The following is an 18,291-nucleotide window of genomic DNA, read 5'->3' as shown; positions in this document are numbered from 1 at the left end:
TGTTGTTATTGCTGCGTCGGCTGCTGCACAGTTTTCTTTGACTGCTGCGCTGCTGCGACGACGGCACTTCTGGGTCGTCGCACACGTACGATATTCAGTTTTTGCTGGCGCGACATCAGTTTTGAGTTAGCTATCAACGCGAGCGGGTCTTTCTCTTTGCAAGCGACAAACGTAGATATTTCCTCCCATCATACATATTGTTTTGTTGTTTTTGTTATTGTTGCTGTTGTTGCTGTTGGTTTTTTTTTACATTTTTTTTTTTATTTTGAAAATTTTTGGTATACGAAAACTGAAAAGGAACAAAAAAACGAAAAAAACAACTATAATTTTCCTTTTTTTTTGGTTGAAAAAAATACGTACACTAAATATATAAAGATATATACATATATATCTACATATAGTATATCGATATATTGCTATAAAAAAGAAGCTTTTTCAACGTACAATTTACGAATGTGTGTGTGCGTGCGAGTGAGTGAGTCGGGTATATATGCAGGTATATATGTGAATATATATATATATATAAATATATATTCACAAATACCCGAAAAACTACAAGTATGTATATGTATACATTTTTATATATATCAGTTTGAAAATGGCAAAAGAAAAATGATTGCTATATCTGTGCTAAATACTTTGAAACGGATCGACCCAATTATATGTATCATATATATCGCAAATACATATGACATTCGTATTCAGAATCACAATCTGAACCACAGACTCAAATTCAATCCCGAACTGAGTCTGAATCAAAGTCTGAGTACTTACTCAACATCGTGGCATATATATATAATATATATATATATATGTATGTATGTATGTATGTGTGTGTGTGTGTGTGTGTGTCTGTGTGAACATTTTCAAAATTGTTTCAAATATGTACTACATCCACAATCCCATCCGATCCAATCCAATCCAATCCCTTCCCCCAGTTCCTCTCTGAACAAATACACGGGGCACATGCGTTGACGTTGACGCCGAAAATAAAACTTTTCAAAACACATACTATTTTTAAAACGATACCAATACGAATCGCAACGCAACGCAACGAAATGGAAATGAAAATGAAACGAAATGGAAGCGAAACGGATTGAAACGAAACGAAGAAAAAGCGAAAATGTGAACAAAATAAATTAAGTAGCCAAATTATTGTTGGTTATACAACGTTTTTCTGCTTCTTCTCCAAATTGTTTGCGTTATTTCTTTTTGATTTTTATGAACACATATGTTTTTACATATTTTTTGTCACCAATCAAATTTTTTTGACCGAAGATCTACAATTCGCATTCATCGATCGCATTAACAAGCTGTCTTTGAAATAATCGATCACTGATCGATGAACTTTTCTTATGGCGAGACCCTCTAAAGTCGCCCCTCAATATATTTGTTGTGCACTTTACGTCTCCATTTCGTTTTCGTTTTCATTTACATTTTCGTTACCGTTTCTGTTTCTGTTTATGAAATTATCGATGGGTGATCGCTAATGAAAATATTTGTGCTATTCACTCTCGCATATTGCAGATTAATTTTTAAGGATCATCTACGAACGAACTACCCTCCGCCCCCTCTCACCAGATACATACATTGCACTGTTCTCTATTGTTGTTCTTGTTTGTGATCGATCCCCCCTACACCTTTGAATAAGTTCTATGCCCAACTTCGAACGATCCATTTGCGAATTCGAATCGAATTGATAAAGAAGCAGAATTAAGCTTAAAACAGTTTTGCACACCCACACCCACAGCCACACACACCCACATACACACAAGCAGCAACTGCAACTGTTGATAACAAAAACAAAACAAAAAAGAAAAGAAAAGAAAAGAAAAAACAAAATAATCGAGATATAATAACGAAAAGTGTGCAACCCCTTCAATCGAACAGCAGCGACAGCAACTGCACCACCAGCAACTGCACCGTAAAAAAACAGCCACAACATGATGATGGAGAACGGACTCTCCATGGAGTACGGAGATGGCTATATGGAGCAGGAGGAGGAATGGGAGCGCGAGGGATTGCTTGATCCGGCGTGGGAGAAGCAACAGAAGAAGGTGAGTGTGACCAAAACATGCATTACTTACACTTACTTCCTGCTATTCATGAATAAATTGGGTTGGCCGTTGGCCATTAGCCATTAGCCATTAGCTATTGGCCAGTGCTGCCAACTTGATTTCGAGATTTAATTAGAGATGACAAATTGATTGCCATCGATGTTATCGACTATTCATATTGAATGTGTAGAATTGAGGCGGCGAAGAAGCAAAGTCGAATTTAGTCGAGAAATATAAAATGTATGCGATCCTCAGTAGTTTCTATAGCTGACATATAGAGTATAGAGTATATACTCTGATGTAGATATAGCATATATACATACATACATCAGTAGAAGACATACAATATATACATACATACATATATCCGTTTGTATATGTAGATGTTTCTTCGATTATGTTTCAATATTTGTGAGGCGGCGAGCCAGTAGCCGACGAAAAGCTCAGCGCACAATTTAAAAATAGATTTGTTTCATGGTTCTTTTCTTAAATGTTTGAAAAATGTTGAACAAAAATAAGTGTTTTTTTATTTGCTCTGCCTGGTGGCTGACTTTGGCTGCTTGCTCTTCTTCTACGTAGTTGCTGTTGTTGTTGTTGTTGTTGATGATGATGGCAGTGGTTGCCTTGGCATCAGGAATATCGTTCGACACACAATCATTTATCACTGGAAACCTCAATTTCAGTCTTATTCTGTCTGTTGTTGTTGTTGCTGTTTTCGTGCTGTTTGCGCTGTTTTGACAATACCTGCTAAGGCCATGTCTAACGATAGAACAAACGCCCCCACGCACCCACCCGCAATCCCCTCGCCCACTTAATTAACCACCCACCACAAAGCCCCCGAACCGAAGTCAACGCCAAACAATCTACCGAAGGTTAAACACAATGTTCTCCATTCAATTATGTTGTGCTTGCACTTGACTCCCCTCACCTCACCACCCCATACGTAAATGTAAAGTACTCACCTCTCGCTCTCGCTCTCGCTCACTCTCTTTCTCCTCTTTCAACGGCATTTGTCGTCGCTGTTTGTCTTGTTCTGTTTTCAACGGAAGCGGCTGCCGTTACTCTGCAACAACAATAACAAATAACATGCTGCCACTGTTTAAATAGTTGTTAGATATGACTCAATGGCAGCTTCCCAGCTGCAGTTCCTTCCCCCCCCCCTCTTCTCGCCCACCTGCTCGATAAGCTTTTCAATCAGTGGGTCATGAATCTTCCCCTTCCCGCTGCGAACATTTTACGCTGCCTCTTGATAAATTGGCAAATGATGTTTATACCTGTTTCACTTTAATTAGCAGGGTATTGCAACTTGGTGTAAAAACATCAACTAAATAACTATTCTCTTCTTTAATGACTTTTAGAGCTAAATCTTCTAAATTCGAGAAACATTTATGCCTAATTCGTAACTTGATAATGCTCACTTCCTGTTCAACCGAATCGAATCGAAAAATAGAAAATCGTTTCTTTTTTAGCTTATTTTATAACTGCATATCAAAATAATGGTTTTAGTATCGCTAAAAATTGTCTTGGCTGACAAATTTCAAATAGTTTCATAACGATCGCATAACTTATTCCAGGCTCTTTTAGAGGTCTTATAAAATTGAATTTCGGGTATCTAACGTTTGAACATTCTCGATTATATATTTGGGTACTGCTATTTTTGTTGGGTTTTCTTTTGTTTTTAATCTTTTTGTGAGCAAATGAAGCGCATCAAATGCTTCAATATTGTCAATTAGCCAGCCAAAGTCCCCCGTCTGCTTCTTCTTGCCGCAGATATTTATATACATAATTCTAAAAATTGCTAAAAAGCATATATGTATATGCATTAAAAAAGAAAAATTCGGTAAATTTAGTGCAAGGTTGTGGTTTTGACACGCCGATGAATGGGTCGGTAAGGGGTAGACGGAGGGGAGGGGCAGACAATTTACAAATATAAATAGCCAGCAATATTATGAAGCGCTGCAATTTCCACACACACAAACACACACACACACACACACACACACATAGCAATGCACCTGCAATGCTCCTGGCCAAAGAAAATTGTTGATTTCAAACAATTTTGATTTTTGAGCTTGACACACTCGCTGGGGGGCAACCGTGCACAAGAGAGTGGAATGGTGTGGGAAGGGGGTGGGGGGGTTGAGTACTTGTATCAACTAGTTGATCTATATATACATTTCGTAATCGTAAATTACCGCACCAGAGAATTTCGTCTCGTCATTATAAAAGACGCAGCAGCAGTTGAAATAATGAAAGCAGCAAATCGTTGTTGTTGTTGTTATGGCTGATGTTGTTTCATGTGTTTACATTGGCCAAAATGGAAGGCTGATGACTGTGTGAACAGCGCGCTACTTTGCTCTGCGCTGTGTGTGGTGTGGTGGGAGGTGGGCGGTGAAAGGTGTGGTGGGTTTTGGGGCAGCTGTGCAGGTGTGTAGGCGTAGGCTGTTTTGTTGTTTTGTTTGCGATGACTCTCACTCTCTTTCTCTCTCTCTCTCTATCTCTCCTCACTCTCGATCTTTTTTCGTTCGCTTGGCCAACTGTCCCTGTGTGAGTGTACGTGTGTGAATGTGATTCAACAGCAGCCTATGCGTCATCCACATTGCAGCATACATTTTGTGTGAGTGTGAGTGTGTGATTGTGCAGAGGTTATACTACTGTGAGTGTGTGTGTGCGTGCCTCAGGTGTTAGACATTTGCCAGCTGGCAGGATTGCCATAGACAATGACTTAACTAAACGTGTGCACTGAACCGACAATAACAAATCATTTTTTTGCGCTTTTTGGTTTTTAACAACGGATCAACAACATTTGATAGCTATTTATCGATATTCGCTTATCGATTATTTGTGTAGCGCAACTAAAATGCGAAAGCATCTTTGCTCGCTCTTGCTCTTCACCCCATTACGCCGCCTGACTATGTCCGTGTGTGTGTGTGTGCGAATGAGTCCATGCTATGAGGCCGCCTCAAATTACATTCAGCTAAAAATGGTGTGTGCCAGAGCGAGTGCGCGTAGCTGAAGAGCTTTTTTCCGAAAGCTCCCGCCATCATCGCTGTCGTTAGCGTTGGCGTCTGTTAGACTTGTGCTTGTATTTTATTTGGGCTTTTTGTTGTTTTTGTTATTTTGACGCGTGCGCAATTTGCGTTGTGAGAACCAATGACCGATTGCTCAATCGCAAAGAGATCAGAGATTCCTTAAGAGCAGAGCAGAGCAGAGCATTACAGAACAGACAGCAAGCTTGAATAGCTTGAAAATCGCTGCCTGATAACGGCTTTGACTGCAGCTAAAACTCAAAGCGGCAGCAAAAGCAGAAGAAAAGGAAGACATTCAAACGGGTTGACGACGGAATGCGGCAGGCACTTAGCCCCACACACACATACATACATATGTATGTTGTGTGTGTGTAGCTAACTAGCTAGCGGGAAGCGCCAACGACTCGTTTGGCAACGCAGCATTGAGACAGCGGCTTATCCCCTCTCTCTTCGTCCACACCATCAATGTGTGTGTATGTTGTGCTCTCTTTCTACTGCACTGCTGGCCTAGTTGAACGTGTTATTGTTTGTGTGCTTAATGTAATGCAGAGGTAATCTGTCTGTCCCCAGCGCCCGTTTTGATACACATGCACACACAAACACACAGACACACAAACACGAATACACCCAGGCAGACTGACTTAAGAGCGATTTGCATTAACAGTTGCATTTCTTGTTCTTGTGCTGCTGCGGCTGCCCGGTTTGCTGTTTGTCGTTTGTCGTCTTCTAAGCTCGTCTTACAGCCTCAGGCCTCAAGCAGCAGCGACAAAGCGACAGCGCCACAATCTCAACTTGGTTTGATTCGAAAACTGTCACTGTCCCATTGTCTCACGCACGCATGTGTAACTGTAAGCAGCTAAATGGGCAATAAAGCAGCCAAAGCAGCCCGACTTTGTTCCCATTTATTTATCATTCGTCTTTCATTTACTTTTCCAACATCATTTTCCCAGCTTAGTGACGGGCAAAGTGAAAGACAGCAGAAAAATACAGTGTATGCATGTAGATGGGGATGGCTTACCATCCCTACGACGTTCTAATCTAGCGGTTGTCCATTGTTATGCATATCGATATATGTGAACCTTTATCGATATGTGTTACGCATTTGTAAATCATATCCGCTGCTTTCCTTTTCACTGTTTGTTTCGATCATTGATCGAGTTGAGTTTTGGATGGCCAGCTGAATGGTTTCACACTCACAGGCACACATACAGTCTCAGTACTGTGGCCCAGCTGCATTTGGCGGGCGTGTGGGCGTGCCATGCCCAACAACAATAACAAAACAATGCAACTCATATACAAGTTGTAAATTTACAAGCACCAAAAACGCAGACAGCAGCGTCGGCGCAACTCCAAAATAATGAAGTGTGTGCAAAAAAAAAACTGGTTTATTTATTGTTTGAATGTATGGCTATACACATGTACACGGACACACACTTACATACACATGCACATTGTCTTTTTCTTGTTTTCTCTTTGTTCTTGCTGTCTGTCCCCATTCGGTGAAAAATAACTGCAACTGTCAGCCGCAGTCGCGGTCGGCGTCGCCGTTGTTCTTGTTGTTGTTGTTGTTGTCGTTATCGGTGCAATTGCCGTCACAGCAGCAGCAGCAGCAGCCTTGCCAGACCGGCAAAAGTGCTTGTGGCTGAGCTTTTTTGTTCTTCAGGGTCTCAACTTAAAGAAAGTTGGGGCTGTCTAAACTCCTTTTCCACTTCCTCTTCCCCTTTCCCTTTTTTATGATCTCTTCCGCAGCTCCCCAAATTTTAGGAAATATACAATGTTGAGCTCGATTTATATTCTTGGCTAGAAGAAAACCATTAATATTGATATAATATATAGGTATACAAGAATGGGTAATTCACTGATATACATATGTATATGTATGTATTTCACTAGTCCTTAACTGTAAAATAGGTCAATTGATTATTTTTATTTTAACTGATATGTATTAGTCAGTTCTTTGTACTTAAAAGCTTGTTCAAATCATTCGATTCTATAAGAGAAGATCATTCTGAGAATTGTCTTAAAATGTTCTATTTATAGCTACCACAATAATTATTATAATTAAGGATATTTATACAGATAAGATAATTTTGTTGGTAACTTTAATAAATTGATTTGTGGTTAAGAAGGATTTTCTCATTATGTTAGGAATTTCTATAAGTAAATTGCTTAGAATCAGAAAACAACTAAAATATATTTGTAATCCTGTAACATCCGTTGCGCTCTTCAGACATTTACCGCGTGGTGTAACAGTCATTTGCGTAAGGCCGGCACTGCCATCGACAACATCGAGGAGGACTTCCGCAATGGCCTCAAGTTGATGCTGCTGCTGGAGGTGATTTCCGGCGAGACTCTGCCCAAGCCCGATCGCGGCAAGATGCGTTTCCACAAAATCGCCAACGTGAACAAGGCTCTTGATTTCATCGCATCGAAGGGCGTGCATCTAGTGTCGATTGGTGCCGAGGAGATCGTCGATGGCAATCTCAAAATGACGCTGGGCATGATCTGGACGATCATCCTGCGTTTCGCCATTCAGGACATCTCCGTCGAGGAGATGACCGCCAAGGAGGGTCTGCTGTTGTGGTGCCAGCGCAAGACGGCGCCCTACAAGAACGTCAACGTACAGAACTTCCATCTGTCCTTCAAGGTAAGTGTCTATGTGATGAAATAGTGAATCTATACTGCATACATGTAACATATATTGCGAATATACTAGTCTAATATAATGCACACAATCTATTTAGGACGGTTTGGCCTTCTGTGCGCTCATCCATCGTCATCGCCCAGATCTGATCGACTATGCCAAGCTTTCCAAAGACAATCCGTTGGAGAATCTGAACACTGCCTTCGATGTTGCTGAGAAATATCTTGATATTCCAAGGATGTTGGATCCAGATGGTATGTTCGCAGTTATTTCCTTTTGTACTTTCCAGCTTAATCATCTAAGCTAGCTCTTAAGATAAGTGATGTTTGATGACTTAGGCAGTATTTTCTAGCGTAGGATCACTTAGTTTTAATAATAATGATAATGCTTCAATTCTCTCTTACAACAACGAACAACAACACCCGCGAATCGATGACAGATTTAATCAACACTCCAAAACCGGATGAACGTGCCATCATGACGTACGTCTCCTGCTACTATCACGCCTTCCAGGGAGCCCAACAGGTTGGAAATGTGACGCATGTACCCGAACCCACAAGACAATACACCTACGTCCCGAATAATTACAATGTGACTAAACTTCACATCTCGATACACATAAATATGAACTATATATACTATATATATTCCATTTCTCGTTCGCATATGCCTATATGCAATACTATATATATTGCAGTTTTTGTTTTTTGGAGACAAACAAAAAAAAAAACATGAAATCCCCAAAAAATACCGCCAACCGCCGCCAAAGAATGCGCTTCGTCTTCTTGTTTGTTTTCGATGTATTAACGCCAATAATACACAACAAAATAACTCAAACACTGATCTCTAGATGGATATATATGACATACGTATATATATATGATATATACTCAAGGAGTATATACTGCAGACCACATCTCTGTACACAGTGTGTGCGCTTTATGCTGTGCCCAGCAAGCGATTTAACTAACCCATTCTCCCCGTACTAAAACGATGAGAGATTTGCCGCATTGGTATTGGAGAGCTTTCAAAAAAAGAAAAAGCTCACGCAGTTCTCCATCTCTCTCGCTCCTGCGCATGTTGCATCTGATCCATTTGCTCTCTGCTCTGCTCTCTCATGTTATGTTATTGATTACTGTATAATATATTTATTTATATGTATTACTCTACGTACTTATTATTGTGACTCTTCGAGCTCAGATCATGCTGAATTATGCACCATTGTGAATCGCATCCAAGCGTGCTTTGAGCTCAAGTCCAATGCGTTAATCCCTAGGCATGCTTTAAGTTATGATAATTAAGCTACTAACTCGCTCAATATCAGATATACTATGTATTATATTAATATGCCCTGTAAGGAAAGTTCATGTCCGGAGAGGATTTGTAAATGAAGGCAGAAATAAAGTGAGAAAGGTCAAGAAAATGTAAGCTTCTCGCTAAGATCGATGATAAAACGAATTTAAATCAACTTCGTCTAAATAAAATTTAAACTGAAAAAAAAACAATATCGAAAGTATTAAAAAAGAGACGTCAATTTAAGTAATATCCATTAGTCGGGGAGTTCTGATTTTGAGTTTGTGAAATATGTACATAAATATCTGTAGATCGGCATATTATATTACTATGAGTACTATTTGCATATTGAGCGTTTACTTGCTAAGTTGTGTTCATGATATGCTTGCCCGAAGACTAACCGACAAATAATTCAATTTTGTATGTTTGTTGCTTTTTTCTCTTTCTCTCTCTCTCTTTCTCTCTCGCTGTCGCTCTGCACTGCAATGTTCATCAACAACAACTACAACAACAACTACAATACTCTGCTACTGCTCTCGCTACAACAACAAAACGATAACGATAATGATAACGATAATGCTACAACATCAACAACACACCACCACGATCACCAAACACCAAAACAACCAAACCAACAAAAATACAAAAAATATACCACCATACCACATCATTGATCTCATGCAGACTTGCAGAATACTGCGCTGCCCGATGAGAGAGCTGTCATGACCTATGTATCATCGTATTATCACTGTTTCAGTGGCGCCCAAAAGGTCTGTTACACCCCCATTCCCATTCCCATTTCCATTTGCCATCACTACTGCTGCCCACTGCTCCTCATCTCTGCCTCAACATCTATTGAATCTCTCATATCAACAATTCTTTGCCATTGGTGCAATTTTGTTATCGACAGCCTATCCATAGTTCAGCTCGCACTCTCCTATCTCTCTGTCTCTCTCCCTCATTGTCTGATACATGAACACAAACACTCACACGCTATTCGCTACTCGCTACTCGCCACACGCTATTCGCAACTCGTTACACTGTCGACGGTGCGCAAGGATACGCGAGGAAGAGGAAAAACACCAATTGGCAAATGATCCTTTAGAGCTGCTCGGAACACTGCTTGCCTGTCTGCCTGCCTGCTTCCCTAAAGGGCTTTCTTCAATTCAATTAATATTCAATTTCAACTAATGCGACTTTCGTTACGCTCCGTTTCGTTTCGTTCCGTTCCCCTCCCTTCCCGTTACGTTTTTGTATTGCTCGTTCTCGTTCGTTCGTCTCGTCTCGTTCTCGTTTTGCATTCCGAAAATTCTGAGTTTGGTTGTTTTGCGTTTGCGTAAATCCCCAACACTCAGAGTAATTGGGCTGGAGAGTGACAAAGTCTTTGCTAATCACACCTTCTACCTACGTTCACAATCGATACAGGCGGAAACGGCAGCAAACCGTATTTGCAAGGTGCTCAAGGTCAACCAGGAGAATGAGCGTCTCATGGAGGAGTACGAACGTCTGGCCAGCGATGTAAGTTGCACGCTTTAAATTGATCTAGCGAGTGATATTGCTACTCGTTGCAATGGTTACAAGGATGCATTCCCCAATGACTCGTTGCAACTTGTGATCTCGCTCGAAAGCTGATAACTCCTTTCGCTTTCTCGTTTAATTGCATTCGGCATTCCTTTCTGCTCTCCTTCGCGTTTAGCTGCTGGAATGGATCCGTCGCACCATGCCATGGCTCAACTCCCGCCAGGCGGACAACTCGCTGGCCGGAGTACAGAAGAAGCTTGAAGAGTACCGCACGTACCGTCGCAAGCACAAGCCACCACGTGTTGAGCAGAAAGCAAAACTCGAAACTAACTTTAACACGCTGCAGACGAAACTGCGTCTGTCCAACCGTCCAGCCTACTTGCCCACCGAGGGCAAGACAGTGTCTGACATCTCCAACTCATGGAAGGGTCTCGAGCTCGCCGAGAAGGCCTTCGAGGAATGGCTGCTCGCCGAGACCATGCGACTGGAGCGTCTCGAACATTTGGCCCAGAAGTTCAAGCATAAGGTGAGCGCCCAACGCTTTCTAATAACGAGCAATCGTAACAGCTTTCATCATCTCTCTCTCTCTCTCTCTCTCTCTCTCTGACGTCCTAGGCCGATGCCCATGAGGACTGGACCCGCGGCAAAGAAGAGATGCTGCAGTCCCAGGACTTCCGTCAATGCAAGCTGAACGAGCTGAAGGCCCTCAAGAAGAAGCACGAAGCCTTTGAGTCTGATCTGGCCGCCCACCAAGATCGCGTCGAACAAATTGCCGCCATTGCCCAGGAGCTCAAGTAAGTTTGCTTCCCCTTTCACAAGTTCCTCCCCATGATCTCTCCTCAAACTGTCGCTCAATTGTTTGTCAAATTACTAATCCAATGCTTACCTTGGACGCTCCCATTCGTCATGGGCGAACTACACAAAGTGTGAGGTTAGGTTAAACGATCATAGATATCTCGCAAACGTTCTCATCACATTGTAATCGACGGGGGGAATTTACCAGTTCAATGTGCTCTTCATCGATCAGCTGCAGATTTGCATTACTCATTGTTATTCACAATAGTTCTCGTCTCGATGATCATTTTGAGTGTTAGTTTAATTCTTTTCCCGCATAATCAACGTTCATTTTTATCGACCGAAGAACCTTGATCTTCTAATCCATCTTGTCATGAACATCAATTAATGGTTTTAATTTGAAACCGATCTTCATCGATCTTTACCTCATTTCAATATCATTAGGGATATCATCCGTATTCGTTAAATGATCATTTGGAGAAAGATATCGTCTAACTTCTCTTCTCACGTTCTCTGCTACAGCACTCTGGAGTACCACGATTGCGTTTCGGTTAACGCACGTTGCCAGCGCATCTGCGATCAGTGGGATCGCCTCGGTGCCCTGACCCAGCGTCGTCGCACCGCCTTGGATGAGGCTGAACGCATTCTGGAGAAGATTGATATCTTGCATTTGGAGTTTGCGAAGAGGGCGGCGCCATTCAACAACTGGTTGGACGGCACACGCGAGGATCTGGTCGATATGTTCATTGTGCACACCATGGAGGAGATTCAGGGTCTGATCCAAGCGCACGATCAATTCAAGGCGACACTCGGCGAAGCCGACAAGGAGTTCAATTTGATTGTGAACCTGGTGCGTGAGGTCGAATCGATTGTCAAGCAACACCAGATACCCGGTGGCCTCGAGAATCCCTACACCACGTTGACCGCCCACGACATGACACGCAAGTGGAGCGATGTTCGTCAACTGGTGCCACAGCGCGACCAAACGCTGGCCAACGAGCTGCGCAAGCAGCAGAACAACGAGATGCTGCGTCGCCAGTTCGCCGAGAAGGCCAACACCGTTGGACCCTGGATCGAGCGTCAAATGGATGCGGTCACAGCCATCGGTATGGGACTGCAGGGTTCGCTGGAGGATCAATTGCATCGTCTGAAGGAGTACGAGCAGGCGGTGTATGCCTACAAGCCAAACATCGAGGAGCTCGAGAAGATCCACCAGGCCGTCCAAGAGTCGATGATCTTTGAGAATCGCTACACGAACTACACGATGGAAACGCTGCGCGTTGGCTGGGAGCAGTTGCTCACCTCGATCAATCGCAACATCAACGAGGTGGAGAATCAAATACTGACACGCGACTCCAAGGGCATCAGCCAGGAGCAGCTGAACGAGTTCCGCTCCAGTTTCAATCATTTCGATAAGAATCGCACCGGTCGCTTGACGCCCGAGGAGTTCAAATCGTGCCTCGTCTCGCTGGGCTATTCGATTGGCAAGGATCGTCAGGGTGACCTGGACTTCCAGCGCATCCTGGCTGTCGTCGATCCCAACAACACCGGCTACGTGCACTTTGATGCCTTCCTCGACTTTATGACCCGCGAGAGCACCGACACCGACACTGCCGAGCAAGTCATCGATTCCTTCCGAATCCTGGCCGCCGACAAGGTAAGCGACGAGCGAACAATACATGAATTTCATTTTGAATCTTTACTTACATCTCCTTCCTTTCTCTCGCTTCCCTCTAGCCATACATATTGCCCGATGAGCTGCGCCGTGAATTGCCACCAGATCAGGCCGAATACTGCATCCAGCGCATGCCACCATACAAGGGACCCAATGGCGTGCCCGGCGCCCTGGACTATATGTCGTTCAGCACAGCTCTCTATGGCGAGACCGATTTGTAAAGCAACGCCACCCAACACCACTAACACCCCTCCCCATCCACCCCCACTACTCAAAGCTCTCCCATGTGCCGTGGAGCAGAGAGATCATATAATAATTGATAAATTTTAATAATGATAATATTAATAAACATAGATTTATTATTATACTACACTCGTAAAGGTAACTTCAAACAAAACAAAAAAGAATAAGAAAAAGAAAACAAGAGCAAACAACAACAAAAAAGATGCAAAAATGAACATATTATAATTTCGAGCGAATTATATATATTGTATATCTCGATGTATGCCATCTTCGACATACTACGTACATCTTTAAAAAGCCGATTGTTAAATAGCAAAACAAACAACAAATGCATATCGAATATCCAACAAAGAAAAAAGAAAACTACAACAACAACAACAAAACGTCTATAAAACATTATTTTTTGAAATTTTTGTTAATAAAACAAACAAAACAACAAATCAACAAAAACAACAACACAACAACAACAAAGAAAAACAAAGCAAATGCTAAAAACAAAAACAAATTCTAAAGTTAATCAAAGAAAGCATATTGTAATATGATCCTTGAGGAAACAGTGAGAAAGAGCAAAAATGGAGAGAGAGAGAGAGAAAGAGAGAGCAGCTAGAAGAGAGAAGAACTAGAGGCACAACCAAACAGAGAGAGATAGAGCGAGCGAGAGAGACAAAGGTAACACAGTTAGAACAGCGCAGACGATACAAATTTCTTGGCGAAGAATCGAGCAACATTTTATTGACTTCCCCCGAGTGCAGCGATCACTAGAGAGACACAGTGAGGGAGAAACGGAGAGAGAGAGAGAGCGAAATAGAAAGAGAGGAGGAGTACAGGCATAGCTGGCTTAGTGAAGAGGATAAAAAGGAGATTAAAGAGATGATATGAGAAAACAGCCAATAAACTAAACTATTTATATACATATGTAGCTATTTATTCATCGAAATGAAATCAAACTACTCGTATACATATTTATTATTCATACTACATACATATATTTATTTTATTTCCTAGAATTTCACAATTTCAGCACTCGATACTAAAACATTACAAATTTAACATTAAACAAATCAAAAAAAAACGAATTACAAATCAAGAATCCTAATGATTTCTATCCATTTCATATACATATACACACACACAAACATATACGAGAAAGTGAAATAAAACGATTATTTGGTGATATTGTGTTTTAATATACATCGCCAATTTCACTTGGAATCTTCTCTTGAAACGTATTTTACAACCGAACCGATTCATCATGAACTTTACATCGCTTTCAATGAACTCAAAGGATTGCAAATCGATCGTTTGCTTCTATCATTAACCATAGAATACTGACAAGTCGTTGCTCAGACAACTCTTTTATTGCAGCGAATAGAAATTCATAGCATTTGGCGGATTTTGTTTTTCGAAGTTGAAGTGAAGTTTGGCAACTGTGCGACCAACGACTTCACTTTTTATTCCTTGTTTTTCTTGGCGACGAATGTTTACGACTGAAATGACTTTGCAATTTTGTGAATTCTGAGCAGAAAGTGCGATGAATGCATTTCGATTATAATTTATTGCTGCATGGCGCATCATGAAAGGAAATCGAAATCTCCAAATATTCATAGTTTTCCTACATTTTTCCAACAGCAAAAGCAGGAGGAATGAGGCCGAAGCATTTACATTTTGTGATGTCCATATCGTCATTTTAAATGACGAACTTGTTTACAAAACGCATTCGTGGATTCAAAAAGTAATCACATTTTTTAATAAAACCGGCACAGTTAAGTCAATGCTACGTTCTGGTAGGCGGCCGAAGCTGACCGATTGTGAAAAGCGGAATGTTTTGAAGGAGGTGGAGCGTAATCTCAGGGTAGCGAAAATTACCCAAGACATACAACATAACTAAAAAAAAGGAATTAGATGATGAGACAGTCCGTAAAATTTTGAAATATGAGAATCTTCATGCCTGAGTTGCGCAAAACAATCCTTCATATCAGCCGTCAATAAAACAAAGCGTGTGGAATTTCAAAAAAATGGACAAAGTAATCTTAGTGATCTGAGCAAATTCGGCATAAAAGAACGAAAATGTGGCACTTTGATGTTCAAAACTCTTCGCCAACAGTTAAGTTCGGTGCTCAGTGGATCCGACAGAGGCCAAAAATGATAAAAATATATAACATCGAATTGAAACAAAATAAAGACACATTGTCTCCTAAATGTATAAGTTTATCAATGATAAACCTGGTTTTTCTAAAAATCTAACGGGATATTCTAAAAATAGCATCAAACTCATGAACACATGTTTATTTAATTTGCTTTAATAAACTGTTTCCCATCTGCTAATCGCACTTGAAAGAGAACAAACGTTGGCTGTTGGTGCTCCAACATTAATTATTTAAAATTAATTTTAAAGCTAAAGGAATTTATTTAATCAATATGTTAATAATTGACTTTCCTGTAAACGTTTATTTTGTAAAATTAATTTTGGCGACTTTAATCCATTGTGTGTATTTTGTGAGCATCTTTCTTATATTTAGTTAAAGTTATAATTGTGTTCCAGAAAGTTTTTTATATGTATGTCATTGTGTTCGTCTTACTTTTCGGGTGGTAAGTGTTTTTAAGTTAGATACGGAAATATGCAAATAACATATGTGTTTATTATTAAATACATACATATGTACATATGGTATATTGACGTCATCCAAGTTGACTCTTTCCTGTGTAGTTGCATTGTGTTCTTCCTGCGTGTTTGTGTTTTTGCAAATCTATTTATTTATAATTTTATATTGTAATTCATATTTGTTATAATTAATATTTCATTTTGGGAAGTGCATCCCATAAGTGTGCATTTTTGCCTCTAAGTTTATACCCGCTACCCACAGGCCAAAAAGGGATTATAACTTTGTGCCGGCAGGAAATGTATCTAACAGGTAGAAGAAGGCATCTCCGACCCTATAAAGTATATATAGTCTTGATCAGCGTCATCAGCCAAGACGATCTAGCAATGTCTGTCTGTCCGTTTGTCCATCTGTCCTTATGAACACCTAGATCTCAGAGACTATAAGAGATAAAGCTATATTTTGTAATCAACAGCATTCATTTTTGCACGCAGATCAAGTTTATTTCAAATTTTTACAACGCCCTCTTCAGCCCCCACAAATTGACAAAACTCGATTAACAAGCGAAATTTTAAAGTAAGAGTCGTAGTAGAGCGAATTTTGGTATATGTAATAATAACAAAAGTCTTTGTGATTTCTTTAGTTACGATCAGATAAAAATTGTCGAAGTTATTAAAGAAATACTTTTTATGGGGAAAAACGAGGTCATAGTTGTTTTGGCTGACAATCTGGTATATTTTGCAGTCTGTAGTATATCTAGAATGTAGTACCATATCTATACAGCAAATATACCATTTGACATATTTTTAGTGTTTTGTGGTATATTATTTCGGTATATTTTGAGAATAAAACCGCAATATTTTGCTTTTATTCATTTTATTTTATGGGTAGCGGGTATCTCACAGTCGAGCACTCTCGACTGAAGCTTACTTGTTTGAATCTACCGCGGTGGTGTGGGTGTAATAGTATGAGACTGATGGTGGCATGTGGAGTTGGCAACCTGATCTTTATTGATACCACAATGGACCACAAGGCTTATATGGACATTCTTAAGCGCAGCAAAATTGAGTCTGGCAGATGATTTTTGATTCCGACAGGATAATGATCCCAAGCACACTGCGTATAGTGTGAAGCAGTGGTTGCTTTATAATACAAAACATGAGCTGCACTCACCGTCGCAGTCGCCGGATCTAAGCCCGATTAAGCATTTATAGGATTCGCCTTCGTACAATAACGTCGAAGGAGGTGATTTGGATGAGTGGAGCAAAATGCATCTGCTTTCACCGAAGTTCAGTCTATGCCAAAACGGTTGAAACACTGCACTAATTTTAATAATTTAATTTAATTTAAGTTTGTACGCACACTCTTCTTGCCCAAAAACTTGTGATTTTATTGTTTTTCAATTTTAATTAAATATGGTTAAGTTTACAATTGAAATAAATAAAATCTGGTCATAATTTTTCAAAATATGTATATGCTTCGTTAATTTAAAAATTTCAAGAAAATATCTATCTTATCATCAAAGTTTTGCATTAAGTGTGTACGCAGACTTATTCTGGTTAGTGTATATACTCTATATAGCCGTAGATGCCTTTTAAATTCACTTCCTCCTGCTGGCACAAAGTTATAATAACCCTTTTCCCTATGAGTACCGGGTATAACAAAAACAATTTTATGCACTTTTTTCCAAAACAATTATGTCGACCAGGCTGCACACTTCTTCAAATTCAAATGGTAATGCAGCTGATGTAATCTCTGGCAACGAACATAATTTTTTGACTTCCCCGCATTAGAAAAACAAAGACAAAAAGCAATGGCTGTGAAAAACGAGTTCTAATCCTTCATACTATCTAGGGCAATATTTCAAAATGGTAATTGAAATGCACTAATATTTAATATTTGCTGACCATACATAAATAACATATGTAAATATATAACTCCCTTAAGTTTGGTTTAAGACCAGACAAGACTGCAATCCACTATGTTGAATTTGACCCGTTTTCGTGGCCAAAACTCATTTTTCGCAAGTATTCAAATTTCCGTTTTTTTAATGTTACCATGTTGAGAAATGATCAAATCGCGATATTGTATACATAAAATGTTATCTTAACAGTTTAATGTTAAAATAACAGCTGTTAAAGTAAGCTGTTGCAAGCAGACACCACGTGCAGTGTTAAATGTTAAATTTGCGGTGCAATTTCAAATTGACATATCTTCCACAAAAAATCATTAAATAATAAAATTCAAAAAGAATATCACTTCTTCAAGTTATTACTATGTGTTGATACTAATATGTTTCGTGTTTTGTTAGTATTTTTCTAATAATTTGTATATTTAGCAAGTGTTGTCCCCTTGTCACTTTTCGAAAGAAAGTTGAACTTTCCAAAAGGTTTTAACTAAAATGTTCAAATTTGTTCAGTGAGTGTGTATATAC

General features: G+C 40.1%; 1 protein-coding gene across 4 annotated transcripts; it reads left to right on the top strand.

The window, feature by feature from the left end:
* Window positions 1-68: 68 nt before the first annotated feature.
* LOC133848053 (alpha-actinin, sarcomeric) lies at window positions 69-13,783 on the top strand. Of its 4 annotated transcripts, none has more exons than XM_062283428.1 (10): window positions 69-171; window positions 1,891-2,057; window positions 7,317-7,733; window positions 7,831-7,984; window positions 9,708-9,793; window positions 10,449-10,541; window positions 10,720-11,070; window positions 11,160-11,338; window positions 11,862-12,996; window positions 13,077-13,783. In XM_062283428.1, the coding sequence occupies exons 2-10, from the start codon at window positions 1,944-1,946 to the stop codon at window positions 13,233-13,235; spliced, it is 2,688 nt and encodes an 895-aa protein (XP_062139412.1). In that variant the 5' UTR covers window positions 69-171; window positions 1,891-1,943; the 3' UTR covers window positions 13,236-13,783. The 4 variants fall into 4 exon arrangements, with proteins under 4 accessions (XP_062139412.1, XP_062139411.1, XP_062139409.1 ...); XM_062283427.1 differs by lacking the exon at window positions 9,708-9,793 and adding an exon at window positions 8,170-8,255 and having other exon boundaries at window positions 70-171; XM_062283425.1 differs by lacking the exon at window positions 9,708-9,793 and adding an exon at window positions 8,170-8,321 and having other exon boundaries at window positions 70-171.
* Window positions 13,784-18,291: the final 4,508 nt, after the last annotated feature.

The sequence above is a fragment of the Drosophila sulfurigaster genome, chromosome X (genome assembly GCF_023558435.1).
Source record: "Drosophila sulfurigaster albostrigata strain 15112-1811.04 chromosome X, ASM2355843v2, whole genome shotgun sequence".
Classification (NCBI taxonomy): domain Eukaryota; kingdom Metazoa; phylum Arthropoda; class Insecta; order Diptera; family Drosophilidae; genus Drosophila; species Drosophila sulfurigaster.
Note: the sequence above shows the minus strand (reverse complement) of the source record. Positions and strands in the feature narration are given on the sequence as shown.